The sequence below is a fragment of the Setaria viridis genome, chromosome 4 (assembly GCF_005286985.2).
Source record: "Setaria viridis chromosome 4, Setaria_viridis_v4.0, whole genome shotgun sequence".
In the NCBI taxonomy this organism is placed as follows: Eukaryota; Viridiplantae; Streptophyta; class Magnoliopsida; order Poales; family Poaceae; genus Setaria; species Setaria viridis.
Genome location: NC_048266.2, coordinates 5,324,469 through 5,338,455, shown reverse-complemented (window position 1 = coordinate 5,338,455; position 13,987 = coordinate 5,324,469). Strand labels below are relative to the sequence as shown.

At 47.8% G+C, this 13,987-nt stretch overlaps 2 protein-coding genes across 2 annotated transcripts; one reads left to right on the top strand and one right to left on the bottom strand.

Moving 5' to 3' along the window:
* The first annotated feature begins 597 nt into the window (after nucleotides 1–597).
* LOC117853110 (E3 ubiquitin-protein ligase GW2-like) lies at nucleotides 598–4,213 on the top strand. Its single transcript, XM_034735478.2, has 8 exons — nucleotides 598–849; nucleotides 965–1,016; nucleotides 1,091–1,136; nucleotides 1,243–1,324; nucleotides 1,414–1,570; nucleotides 1,664–1,757; nucleotides 2,867–2,933; nucleotides 3,334–4,213. The coding sequence occupies exons 1-8, from the start codon at nucleotides 652–654 to the stop codon at nucleotides 3,880–3,882; spliced, it is 1,245 nt and encodes a 414-aa protein (XP_034591369.1). The 5' UTR covers nucleotides 598–651; the 3' UTR covers nucleotides 3,883–4,213.
* An 875-nt stretch (nucleotides 4,214–5,088) lies between these two features.
* On the bottom strand, nucleotides 5,089–6,177 carry LOC117853084 (uncharacterized). The gene has a single exon (XM_034735450.2). The coding sequence runs from the start codon at nucleotides 6,027–6,029 to the stop codon at nucleotides 5,469–5,471; it is 561 nt and encodes a 186-aa protein (XP_034591341.1). The 5' UTR covers nucleotides 6,030–6,177; the 3' UTR covers nucleotides 5,089–5,468.
* Between the last annotated feature and the right edge of the window lie 7,810 nt (nucleotides 6,178–13,987).

Genomic DNA, 13,987 nt, shown 5'->3' with positions numbered 1-13,987 from the left:
GGGGGCTCTCTCTCTCTCTACTGCGCTCTAGCAGAGTCTCACAAGACAAGTAGAAGTAGACAGCGATAGAGATACTACTAGTAGTAACAGTAACAGCGATGCGCAGACCGGGGAGAGATTAAAATTAAGTGAACCGGCGTAATCCGCGCGGTCCGATTAGCAGACGAGGACAGCAGGGGAGGATCGAAGCGTGGGGAGGGGGCGGCGTGGAAGAATCTGCTTTTGGCCGCGTGCGGGCGCGGCGGTCTCCGGCAGGTGACGGCGACACGGGCGGACGCAGCGAGCGCGATAGATAGGTTGATGAGTAGAGAGAGAGAAGCGATTTTTTTTCCCTTTCCAAGTTTCCATTTCGTCCCGTCTCTCAGCTCGGCCGAGAGGGAGGGAGGGAGGGCAAATCTTCTCCCGTGTCGCGTTGCCCCCCTTTGCTTGTGCTCCGCCTGCCCCTCCGTCGCTGGCGCTGGCTCGCGGCGACGCGTCGGCCTCCCGCGGGAGAGCGGGTAAGCGGGGGGCGGGTGGTTGCGGCGGTGGTTGAAGTTTAGTAGAGGAGGAGAGTAGAGAGAGGGGGGAAGGCGGCGGGCCGCGGGTTGGAGGAGGGAGGGAGGGAGCTGGGTCGGGTCAGTGGAGTGCAGTCAGCGCCCGCGGGCCGGCGGGATGGGGAACCGGGTCGGCGGGAGGAGGCGGCGGCCGGCGGTGGAGGAGCGGTACACGCGGCCGCAGGGGCTGTACCCGCACCCGGACATCGACCTCAGGAAGCTGCGCCGCCTCATCCTCGAGGCCAAGCTCGCGCCCTGCCACCCGGGCGCCGACGACCCGCGCGCCGACCTCGACGAGTGCCCCATCTGCTTCCTGGTACGGTACACCCCGCCGCCGTCTGTTCCCGTCGGTGGGTTGTGTTGCGCGGAGAGATTTTGCCTCTGATGATGCTGCTTGTTTCCTCTTTGTCAATTTTGGTGGCGCTTTGCAGTTCTACCCCAGCCTCAACCGCTCCAAGTGCTGCGCCAAGGGGATTTGCACGGGTGAGTGCTCCTCAACTCGAGGGTCTCGTGTTCTTCTGCTTGGCTTCTATTTTGACCTGTTCTCGGGCGTACAGAGTGCTTCCTCCAGATGAAGTCGCCCACCTCGTGCCGGCCGACACAGTATCCTCAGTTCCTCACCCAATTCGCTTCAATTTTGAGTTCATCAGCCCGGTGCTAGTAAATTGTGCCAGTTATTGTTCAGTTGCCCCTTGACTTGACTTGTTAGATGCCCGTACTGCAAAACACTGAATTACGCAGTGGAGTACCGCGGCGTGAAGACCAAGGAGGAGAAGGGCATAGAGCAGCTTGTGAGTGCCCGCAGAAACCGTGTTTTTCTTCAGAGTTGGGTGCTTTGGTTTATGTTTGCCAATTGGTTGGGACTGGGAATTCTGGGTAGGAGGAGCAGAGGGTGATCGAGGCGCAGATCAGGATGCGGCAGCAGGAGCTCCAGGAAGACGCGGAGCGGATGAAGAACAAGCAGACTGCTGCTTCCACTGACTCAGTTGCAACCGCACAAGTTGAAAGTTGCGATGCTGATGGCACATCTACAACGGGTGCGTATAACTGTAGATTTGTTGTGTGTTACTTTCCGTGCAATCTGTTGTTTGTCGTTGTTCCATTGCTGACCCTGTTTGTTCTGTTGATAGTTGCAAGCAGTGAGCAAGGCAACGATGCTGTCTCGTCCCAAGTTCAGCACTCGGAGTTGCTATTGAGGAATTCTGAAGCCTTCAAACAGATGCGGTTTGTACTGATTACCTTATACGTGCATTTTAGTAGATACACCGGTGCTTCTAGTGTGATTATTGTTGAACTAAAGCCTTAGGGATTGCATGCTCTTTCTAGATTCAATTATGTTGAAGCATTGCGATTATTGTTGCATCGATGCTTTGGGATCAGGAGTCTGTAGGCAAAATAACTAATCCTTACTTGCCCCTTTTGAGAAATATCCATTTGATAACTTATAATGTACACTTAGTAGTAGTTTGTTTGTTGTTGGTTATTGGTACGGCAATGGACCGCCATATCAAATGATTAGCTTTATGTTGTCATGTTGGTTCACATATCGGGTTGCGGCTGCACCATGCTGAATATATTACTGGTACTGGTAGATCTAAGATTTTTGTTTGTCTCGTGTCTGTCTGTTAACCGAACTTGTTGGAGATTCTCTTGAAACCTTGCTGTTGCTTCTCAAGCTTTTAAGATAAATGGTTGTTGAATGATCTCAATTTGATACACAAAGTGCTTGACTTTTTTTTAGAAGACCTTCTATTTAGTTGTATTGAGATAATACAGGAGTTGCTGCCCATGTATTCTGTATAATGAACTCCATTATTAAGCAATTTACAAAGTGGCATTCCATATAACAATCTGATAATTGGGTAACTTCATGAAGGGAAGTTTTATGTTGGTGTGGAGACTTCTCCCGTGAAGTATTTAAAGTATGAATGCAGTTGTTTAAGGGTTATAGAATATAGAAATGGCTTAACAAGAAGAATTATTTATTTGTCCACCTATTCAATCAAACCTATTAGATAAGGATGCTTTGACTGGTAAACATGTCAGTTAAAAGCTTCTGGCCACAGCGAAGCCTTATAATATTGAGTCCGTTGTTGGGTACAGAAGATTGTGTGTTTGACCGTTTCTGCAGTCTACATCAACTCTGTGACATTTGGAGTAGAGTAGGAGGCCCAGTCGCGTATAGCATCATACCATAAGAGAAGACGAAGTAGTCAAAACAAACCTGCCATCATCCCATTTTCCTCACATATTAACTGAGTTCTTTTTTATTATGGAATGAATGCATCATGATTTTGGGATTAATTATTTACTGATAAATTCTTTTAATGCAGAGGCAATAATTTTGATATGGATCTTGAAGAAGTTATGCTTATGGAAGCAATTTGGCTCTCTATACAGGTACGCCCGAACAAAAAATCGCTCATTAATTATAAAGTTAGTATGATCTGAAATGGTAACTATTTTGGTCATATACATTAATGATTTTTTCCTAATGATGATACTTTTGTGATCTTCATTTGTATGATATCCCTGTTTCATTCTTGATCGGTGTCCCTTGATGCATCATTCGTAATCGAGCGATGCAGTGTCCTTTGGAGGCCTGTTCTGTGTGAATCTAATTAGAACTTGGTTTCTTACTTATTATTTAAACCTGCATCAGTACCTATTTTCATGTAGCACACGCACTTTCATTTATGTAAATTTCATGGTTACTCTGTGTGAATGGGTAAAATACAGGGTCGGCCATCTTGTCAACATATCTGCTTATCCATTTTGTGATATTTGTTTCTTTCAACAGGATCAGGAAGCTTTGGGAAATCCAGGATGTGTTGCCACTACTCCACCATCAATTCAAAGGCCTTATGATGGTTCTATGACAACAACGGCTGAAGCTGCTTCTTCTGGCGGATTTGCCTGTGCAGTCGCAGCTTTAGCAGAACAACAGCATATACACGGAGAGTCTTCTAGCACACCAACTTGCCAGACAACAAGGTTTGACACCCTCAGCAGATCAGACAGATCCTATACGGAGGATCTGAGCATAGTTGGGAGCAGTTCTTCAGACTCCAGGGTTGAGGAACCATCAAGCAGCAGAACACACCAAACAGTAGAGGGTGCCGAGTCTTCTAATGATCAGTGGTCAGAGATCGCCGAGGCCGGTACTAGTCATGCTGGGTCGGATGTTACAGCAGAGGCCATTGCTGCCAATTCAGCCGCCTCAGTTGGGTCTAGCATCGCTTCTGGCAGTATTCCTGATAGCTTCGAGGAACAGATGATGCTGGCCATGGCTCTTTCGTTGGTCGATGCCCGTACGAGGGCAAATTCTCCGGGGTTAGCTTGGCGGTAGCATTTGTTAGTAGTCTCTCTCACAATTTCACTCCCTTTATTTATTCTTCTCCGTTGCATGAGTTTTGTCCCTAGAGTTCCTTTCAACCACATAAAACACAGGATTAGATTGGGAACAAGTTGAACCTTGAAGAACTGGCAGTGGTAGTTGTGAATAGTGGGGGTAAATCTGCAAACCTGAAGCCAAAGGTTGGCTAATTTTATCTCTTCTTTTGTTTCTTGGGGGCAAGAAATTGGATTCTTTTAGGTCCAGTCAGACTTCTGCCTGCAAAAATTGTGGCTGTTGATGTTGCAGACATTGTGTAAATACGGAAATTCACTCTCTTTGTTCATGTTGCCGCCGGTGGGTTTCCTGATTGCTTTGTAGAACATCTTTTGCATGTAGTGAAATCAGGTATATTAAACTCCTATATTTGGCAGTTGGCACATAAACGGCGCTGTGGTGTCAGTACCCATTTTCTTCAAGATGTTCACGTTCCATGCTTCCTATTCTGGTTCCCTCAGCACTTTTAGCATACTCGTATGTTCCTCAGCGATACTTGCGCCTTTTGCCTTTTTGTACAAACATTCTTAGATGAACCTATGTGGCGCGGTGTGAGAGTCGCTACTGCAGCTGGCGGGTGCATGCAAGACTGGACGAGGTCACCGCAAACACTCACAAGCTGACGTATAAGACGCAAACACTTATGTACACGCACGCATGTCCTCTGTATACACGAACTCTACTCCTATATATAACTACATCTGGGAGATTGGACTGCCATATCTTGAAATTAATGAACGAGTACCTTGAAATTGACGATCGAGTACCTACACTGAGTTGATGACTCAAACCCGGGTAGCAAAGTTTCACTTTCACCACATGAAACCTATGCTCAATTTGCAAAGCTTCTCTTGGTCGATTGGTTTGTACCATTCAACGGTTGCTACGCTATATTCTCTTCAAAATATCCACAAGATCAGCGACAAAACAAACATAGTTTCGGAGTTGCTCATGAAGGCCTGAGTTCTGTCTACGTCATTCCCGAGTTTGAAGTGACAACAGCGTGTCGCGTGGAGCCAAGGGAGTGGCGCAGTCGCACAGATTGATATGATTGGTACCGCGACGTGCGGGTATTCGGCTGCTAGGTGTTTGGTTGGTTGTATCATTTGATTCATGTATAAAATGATTTAAAATAATAATGATCTTTTTGTTTGTTTGGGTGAATTGGACCAACTCATCCAGGATAAGGCCATCCCACTTAATATATTATTCTACTAATTAGAGTGAACCATATGGTACAAGCAAATTGGTTGAACTACCATCATCCATGCATGCATCATGTGGTGTATGCAACCAGACACACCCTTAGCTAACTTTATCAGGATCCACCCCTCGATGATGTTCTCGAACAATTCTCATGCACATTTCACGCACCATAATTTCAGTCCCGGATTAATTCAGCTAATACTCCTCTAGACACGAAAATGGTTTCATGCCAAGATCACGAACTCGATGTCAGAATTCTGATGAACTCAGCACTAATGAAGAGAATCCCTAGCATAGCAACAAACTCCCTACGATCTGATTGCGCCGGTGCCATGCCGTTAGATAGGCAGCTCCGGCGCGGCGGCGGCGGCGCCGACGGCGGCGCGGCAGAGCGGGCACGTCGCGTGCGCGCGCAGCCACTTGTCGATGCACCCGGCGTGGAACAGGTGCCCGCACGCCGGCAGCCGCCGCACGGCCTCGCCGGCGCGCACCAGGCCCAGGCATATCGCGCACTGCGCCCACCCCGTCGCGGGGTGGTCCCGCTTGTACCCGAACGCCGCTGGGAGCGCCGAGATCGCCGCCGCGTCCATCCCGCCGGCCGCCCCAGTCCGGAACAGCACGGCGCCGCTGCCGCCGCCCCCGGTGGCCACGCCCGGCCAGGACAGGTGCAGGAAGGGGAAGGCGCAGGAGAACCTGACGCGGTGGGCGGCGAGCGCGAAGACGGCGAAGAGCGCCACGACGCCGCCGGCCGCGGCGAGGCCGAAGAGCTGGTAGGTCACGAAGAACAGGAAGGCGGAGGCGAGGAACAGCGGGACGAGGACTCGGATCTCGTAGCCATCATCGCCGCCGGCCGCCGGGCCGGGCGGGTTGCCGCGGAACGCGTCGGCGGAGGGAACCATATGGCGCGGCAGTGGAAGTGGGAGCGCTGACGTTTAGTGAGAGCCAGTTGGGAATTGTATCATTCACACACATGCGACGCGGTGACGGAGTAGAACAAACAAAGAGGAGGTATCCTGCTACGCATATGTATCGGAATTCGTGTCATCTTCCTTCCATCCAAGTTTTTTTGGAAAAACAATCTCCACGCCCTCTTCACGAAGAGACAATAATGAGAATGAGTTGGGCACCCCATCCTAACCTCCAAGTAGTTGTTTTTAGCCATTTTCGCGCTCGTGATAGTGTCCAAAGGGGTGGTAAAGAGCTAACATTTTAAAGATCGGGTTCAATAAGAAGCAGGCTAACTTCCTATATGTTTTTTAGCTAAAAATTGACCGAGGGTTGTATATAATTGCAACAAGGACACTATTATTTCTCTTAATGCAACAGGCGCCTTGCACCCTTAAGATGATGCTGCCTAAGATGAATAAGATGATGCTGCCTAAGATGAATATGAAATGGTAATACGTGGATCGAAGAGAAATGCAATTTTTTTTCCTTTGATCAAAGGTTGACAAGTCTGAATAATTCAGGGAGCATCTTATACTCTAGATTTAATGCATACCGAGTTGGATTTAGCTAACTCATATGGGTGGTTGAACAGCCTGGATTTTACACATACATGGGATGCAGGTTCATGCATTTAGACACCAAAATATCGTCACTTACTGAGGACCAATGGTGGTCACCCTTGGATGATGAGTGATTGACAACGTTGTGTTGGTTTGATGTTTCTCTTGGCTTGTGATGTGCAGGTGTAGGATGCGATGTGACGGTCGACGGCGTGCGGTGAAGGTCAAGCGAAAGGTTCATGCCGATGGACCAAGGGCGGTGAAGGATGAACGCGAGTAGGCTTGGACCGATGGACCCGAGGAGTCCGGGCGAAGTCACGGCGATCCACATGGTGCACGGAATGGCGAGAGGGCATGACAGGTTGGAGACGACGTCGGTCGAGTCAAGCGGGAGGCTTGGCGGAGGCCGGACACGCGTCAATGGACGGTTTGGGTGGTTTGGGCCTCAAAACCACCGCGCAGGCAGGTTTCCCGGTTTGGGCCTCAAAACCGGGGGCGAGCCCGGTGCGGCCGGAGCTTCGAGAAGGAGGGCACGTGGCGTCATCGCGAAGCTTGCGTCGAGGCGAAGCAAAGTCGTGAAGGCGGCGTGTCCGTCCGATGCACGTATAAAAACTTGGACCAAAATGCCCCTGCGTGGGTAGTTATCTTAGTTGTAGCTGTAAGGGTAGTATAGTCTTTCGTCCTGGACTATAAATAGGGATGGGGGGCTGGTTATTTCAGTACCTCTTTGCTTAGCAACTCATTATCTATTTGCTTAGAGGCTAGTCATGTGCTTAAAGTGAGAGGAGAGAGGGGGATTAGGGTGTGATTACTCTTTTCTCTTGATTTCTTCATCTTTAGTGGGTGGATGAAGGGAGGAGGCTAGTCCTCATCTTGTATAGAAGATGTTCTCGTGATTTAGCTTTATTTGTTGTCTCAAATCGTGCTAAATCTTTGATTCCCGAGCGTTTTTCTTTTTCCCTATTTTCGGAACTATTTTTTGGGGATTTTTCGTTCATCATGTTTGAGCCCGAATCTTGTGAGATTGGTTGAAGGGAAATGTTGCTAGGACCTTGGAGAGCATTCGTGATATGATCTCCTTTCAAATCCCTCACGAATCCGGCTTGATTTTGAGTTTTTCCCAAATCGCGTTTTTGAGTTAGGATTTCGGTTTTCTCTAAAATCCGTGATGGATACTTGAGCTTTTTGAGATCTTTCTCATGGATCTATTCGCACTTGTGGTTGCGCATCTATAGCTCAAGTTTTGTCTCGATTCATGGAATTTTGAGGGAGTATTTTTAGTTTGAAGTTTAAGTGGTGTTCGTGGTGTTCTTGTTTCTCTCTGTCTGTTCGTGCGCAGGAAGAAGCGCAGCAGCAATCGATCGCACAGGCACGCGGGGCGCACGTGCAAGTTGCAGCAGCGAGCGGGCCGTCAGCGGCTAGGCGGACCAGCCCAGCACGCTACTCCTAGCGGTCCAGTCCAGCACGGGCCAGAGCAAGTGCAGCTAGCGCAGGAGCTTGCGGCGGCCCAAGCAGGTGCTCGTGGCCCAGGCAACAAGGTAGAGCAGCAGCCCAGCTTGCACATACGCTGGCCCAAGCTTCAAGGCAGCACTAGCAGGCCAAGCCCATGTGAAGTAGCAGCACACAAGGTGACCCACGCGAGGTGCACAGGCCGAACAAGCTCCCAGGCTGATTCACGTGAACAAGTCCTGCCTCATTTTGTGACACCACTGTGAGTTCAAGTTTTCTCTATTTTTAATTCTTGGAATTAGTGAGTCATCTTGCGTCACTTGCTTAGCTTTTAATTAGTTGTCACTTTTGCTAATCAAGTCTAACTATTAATTATTTTGCTCTCTCATTTGCTAATCACGCCTAGCACTTTAAATTATTATTTCTTTTTTGCTTAGTTGACGGATTAGCTAGGAGTGATCTGGTTAATTGTGTTTTGAGCAAACTTGTTAGAGTAATTTCATGTCTTGCTTCCGTTATGTCTTGAGCGTGTCAAATCGTTCCTAGGGTGAGCCTGTCACGAGTTGACTTGCGTCATCTTGACGATACAACGCGCAGTGTGCTGTGGGGTTGCGTTTGGGACATAGGCCTTATTCTCATTAAAAATTTTTATAGGCTCCCATTCACCCCCCCTCTGGTCGCCCTTTCGGTCCTTCAATTGGTATCAGAGCCGGTTAAGGTTTCTCCATACCCTAATCGGTTTCGAAACCTATTATGGCGACCTCTGAGCGTTCTTCCTCGACCGCTGCACCCTACTTTGATGGCTCTGATTATCGGTATTGGAAAACTCGCATGAGAGCCCATCTAAATAGTAGGGGAGCAGGGGTTTGGGAAATCACTCAGGATGTGACTTATGTGATTCCTGCTACTCGTGTGACTCAGGATGAAAGGGATAAGTATCACGCCAACAGCAAGGCGGTTGATATTCTGTTTGCGAGTCTGAGTCGTGCTGAGTTCGATCGAGTCGAAGATCTCTCTCTTGCTCATGAGATTTGGTCTCGACTTCAGAGTTTCCACGAGGGAAACAGTCAGGTGAAGGCTAGACTCTTTGAGACTTACAGGCGTGAGTATGAGAACTTTGTTCATTTGCCTGGTGAGTCTGCCGGTGCTTTGTTTCAGCGTTTCTTGGCTATTGTGAACAAGATGAAAGCAAATATCACCGTCTTACCCTACACTGATCATGATAGAGCTTTAAAGCTCCTGCATGCCTTGGATCACGAAGTGTGGGGTACGAAGGTTGATGCTATCATCGAGTCACCGAATTATGAAACACTTTCCACTGATGAACTCTTTGCCAAGTTGAAATCCACGGAGGTTGACAAGAGACTCCGAGCAAAACAAGGAGGCCCTACTGATCCAAATAGTATGGCTCTCATGTCAGGCTCTGGACAGCCTAAGTCTTTGAGTAACTCTTCTTCTATGTCGTTTGCCTTGTCTTCTTTGGTTTCTGTTTCAGAGGAGCAGCTGGAGGTTCTTGACGATGATGAGCTCGCCTTGATCACGAGGCGATTCATGCGCTTCAACGACAACCGCAAGAACAGGCGAAGGAACAACAACAACTGCTTCGATTGTGGCAAGCCAGGCCACTTCGCCGCCGACTGCCCCGACAAAAACAAAACCAAGAGCAAGTACGACTACAACAAGCACAAGAACAAGGACGGCACCAAGAAGAAAAAGAAGTACACCGATCGCGAGAAGAAGGAGTATCGCAAGAAGGCCAAAGCACGTGCCTTCATCGCCTCCCTCAGCGACGTCGACTCCGACACCGACGACCACACCGACTCAAGCTCAAGCGAGGAGGACGACGACCGCAAGGCAAAGAAGAAGGATGGCAAGAACTTCAATGGCCTCTGCTTCTACTCCGACAAGAACCGCGACGGGTACTGTGTCATGGCTCTCAACTCCAAGAAGGATGACAAGGAAAGTGACTCCGACACAGAAACTGAGGTAAAGTCTACTCCTGAACAACTTGCTCTAGAAGTAGAAGAACTTAATGATTGCCTAATCAATCAAGATAAACTGCTTAAGAAGGCTGCTAAAGAGCGAGTTGAGCTTAAGGCTAAGTTAGAAAGTGCCTTGATTGAGATAGACATGCTTAAATCTGCTTCTACTGTTTCTGATGTTGTTGAGTGTGATGAATGTGGTGTTCATATGGCTAGTCTTGCATCTTTACAATCTAAGCATGCTTTGTTGGTAGATGAATTGGATTTGACTAGGGCTGCTTTAGATGAGGTCAAGAATAGGCCTATTTTGCTTAGTGCATGTAAGTCTTGCCCTGCTTTGCAAGTTCAGTTGGATGATGCATGTGCTAAGCTTAGTGCTTTAGAGAATTCTGAGTTTATTGCTAGATCTAAACTTCCTGAATGCACTGTTTGTCCTGAACTCAAACTTAATTTGCAACATGTTGAGGATGAAAATTCCTACTTGCGCACTGTTCTTAGTTGGGTGTCAAGTAGGGAACCTCAGTTAGGCATGATGATTCAAGAGTTCAAAAGGGCTGATGGTTTTGGGCTTGGGTCGGTTATGAAGGGATGTCTTTTTAATGGGTTGCACAAGTTCTTTGATGGGTTGTGTGAGAAGGTGGGTCAAAACAGTGGTGAGAGAAAGAAACCAAGCTACAATCAGTGTGAGCCACCAATTGACTACACCCCTCGAGAGTCACCCACTAAAAATAGAGAGCAACCCAACCCAGCTTGTGAGCAAAACTTGTCTGAGTGTGTGAGAGATGGGATTTTCATTGAGACACCACCTAAAGCACCCAAGAAAGCCATTTGGGTCGAAAAGCCAAACCACCTCAAGAACAAACTTGACACACTTCCAGATATTGCTCCTAAGAAACCTCCACCAAAACCTCAAGACAAGCCACAACCGAGAGTGAATCCTCAGCCAAAACAGCCTGCTAGATTCCACTGTGAGTATTGCAAGAGATGGGGTCACCTTGAGGAGTTTTGCTTTCGCAAGAAGAAGGCTTTGAGGCGTGAGCGTGAGTGGGGCAACAGGGACATGTACCACCCTTCTCATGGTGTACATGCGCCTAGAGCAGCTCCTCCACCTCGTCGTGTGGATAGTGTGCGTTTTGCTCCTTCGCGTGTTTTTGCTAGGCATGCTCCTCGCCATGATCAATATGGCCCAGGACAATATGGCCGTGGCTTTGAGTCTCGGAGTTACAACGGACCACGTTTTCCCCCTAGCGTTGGTCGTAGTCCTCCTGTGAGACGAGAGATGGTTGATTTTGATAACCCCACTCTTGAGCAAATGGTTCGACACTGGTATTCTACTTGTTTTTCTAACCCCAGTGTTGAGTCATTTGCTCATCCTTGGTCTCCCTTTGTTTGAGCAGGTCGGAGGCCTGGAGAACACGTGGCTTATTGATTCCGGTTGCTCTCGACACATGACCGGTGATCACAGATGGTTCTCCAGCCTCACCCCGGTGATGATCAAGGAGTACATCACTTTCGGGGATAATAGCAAAGGTAAGGTGTTGTCTGAAGGTGTTATCAAGGTGAGTGAGAATTTCATGCTCAAGCGAGTTGCTCTAGTTGATTCTCTTGGTTTCAATTTGCTCTCCGTGTCGCAACTACTTGATGATGGTTTTGAGGTCCGTTTTAAGCAAGGGACCTCAAGGATTTTAGACTCTCAAGGCGATCTTGTGTGTATGATCGTCCCCGAGGGTCAAGTGTTTCGAGTTGATTTTTCCAAGTCATTTGGTCTCTCTCGGTGTTTAGTGGCTGGCTCATCTTCTGAACTTTGGAAATGGCATAGGAGATTGGGTCATTTGAGTTTTGATTTGCTTTCCCGCTTGAGTACTTTGGATCTTATTCGTGGTTTGCCTAAATTAAAGTTTGAGAAAGATCTTGTTTGTGCTCCCTGTCGACATGGGAAGATGGTTGCTGCTTCCCATCCACCTGTGAATCAGGTGATGACTGAACATCCAGGCGAGCTGTTGCATATGGACACAGTTGGTCCAGCTCGTGTTTGTTCAGTCGGTGGGAAGTGGTATGTGCTTGTGATCGTTGATGATTTTTCGAGGTATTCATGGGTTTTCTTCATGGAATCTAAGGATGAGGCATTTCCTTTTGTTCGAGATTTGATCTTGAGGTTGAGAAACGAGCGACCAAACGATGCCATGAGAGCTATCCGCAGTGACAATGGCACAGAATTCAAAAACGTTCGTTTTAAAGCCTTTTGCAATGATCTTGGTCTTGAACACCAGTTTTCATCGCCTTATGTCCCTCCTCAGAATGGTGTTGTTGAACGGAAGAATCGGACCCTTTGTGAAATGGCTAGGACGATGCTTGATGAGCATAGGACTCCTAGAAAATATTGGGCCGAAGCCGTCAACACTGCTTGCTACGTGTCCAATCGAATCTTTTTGCGAGCTTTCCTGAAGAAAACTTCTTATGAGCTGATGCATCGACGTTCCCCCAAAGTGAGTCATCTGAGGGTGTTTGGCTGCAAGTGTTTCATTCTCAAGCAAGGAAATTTGGATAAATTTGAGTCTCGTTCTACGGATGGGATTTTTCTTGGTTATGCTTCTCATAGTCGTGCTTATCGTGTGCTTAACCTTGAAACTAACCGGATCGTGGAAACTTGTGAGATTACATTCGATGAAACTATGCCTTGCACAACTCCTGTCTTTGAAGTTGCAGGTGAACATGAAATGGGGCAAAGCATATTTGAGGAAGAGGAAGAGTGTGTAGATGGTGGTGAGGAAGAGGATGATGAGATTGACCGAGCTCCAGCTGTTGCACCTATACCTTCTACTTCGACTACGAGAGTTGATGGCCCTACCTCTACTTCCACTACTTCAAGCCATCAACTAGTACCACTACAGGATGAAGAAGAAGAAGATCAGAGTGATCCAGCTGCTGTTGAGGGGGAGGCGACTTCAGAGCGAGAGGCTCCACGGCACATTCAGCGTCGTCATCCTCCACAACAGATGATCGGTAACTTACATGAACGCACCACTAGGCACAGCTCTAGGCATATTTCACACTTTGCACATTCTGCATTTGTTGCCTCTTTCGAACCCCGAGATATTGGACATGCTCTATCTGATTCAAATTGGGTTAATGCCATGCATGAGGAGTTGGAGAATTTTGAGCGAAACAGGGTTTGGGTTTTAGTTGAACCACCTCCAAATTGCCATCCTATAGGAACAAAATGGGTTTTCAAAAACAAACAAGGTGAGGATGGGTTGATTGTGAGAAATAAAGCGAGGTTGGTTGCCCAAGGTTTTAGCCAAAAAGAGGGGATAGATTATGAGGAAACCTTTGCCCCTGTTGCCCGTTTGGAAGCAATTAGAATCCTTCTAGCCTTCTCTGTGGCTAAAGGTTTTAAGCTCTTCCAAATGGATGTGAAAAGTGCCTTCCTAAATGGTTTCATAGAGGAGGAAGTGTATGTGAAACAACCCCCTGGTTTTGAGAGTCCTAAATATCCTGATCGTGTTTTCAAACTCCAGAAAGCTCTCTATGGCCTAAAACAAGCACCCCGAGCGTGGTATGCTAGATTGAAATCCTTTTTGCTTGGGAATGGGTTTGAAATGGGATCAGTTGATAAAACACTCTTTCTCCTCAGGCAAGGCAATGACTTATTGATTATTCAGATATACGTGGATGATATTATCTTTGGTGGTTCTTCTCATGTTTTGGTTGCCAAGTTTGCAGATGACATGAGCAGGGAGTTCGAGATGTCGATGATGGGTGAGTTGACCTTCTTCCTCGGGCTACAGATCAAGCAAAGCAAGGAAGGAACCTTCGTGCACCAAGGGAAGTACACGAAGGACGTGTTGAGGAAGTTTGACATGGCTGATGCTAAGCCACTCTCCACACCAATGGGTACGACGACAGCACTAGATGCGG

Bases quoted from the DNA above. Each gene is read 5' to 3' on its own strand.
- LOC117853084 (XM_034735450.2), bottom strand. From the start codon at position 6,029: ATGGTTCCCTCCGCCGACGCGTTCCGCGGCAACCCGCCCGGCCCGGCG.
- LOC117853110 (XM_034735478.2), top strand. From the start codon at position 652: ATGGGGAACCGGGTCGGCGGGAGGAGGCGGCGGCCGGCGGTGGAGGAG. The intron at 1,017-1,090 runs GTGAGTGCTCCT...TCGGGCGTACAG, and splicing joins CGCCAAGGGGATTTGCACGG to AGTGCTTCCTCCAGATGAAG. The intron at 1,137-1,242 runs GTATCCTCAGTT...TTGACTTGTTAG, and splicing joins ACCTCGTGCCGGCCGACACA to ATGCCCGTACTGCAAAACAC.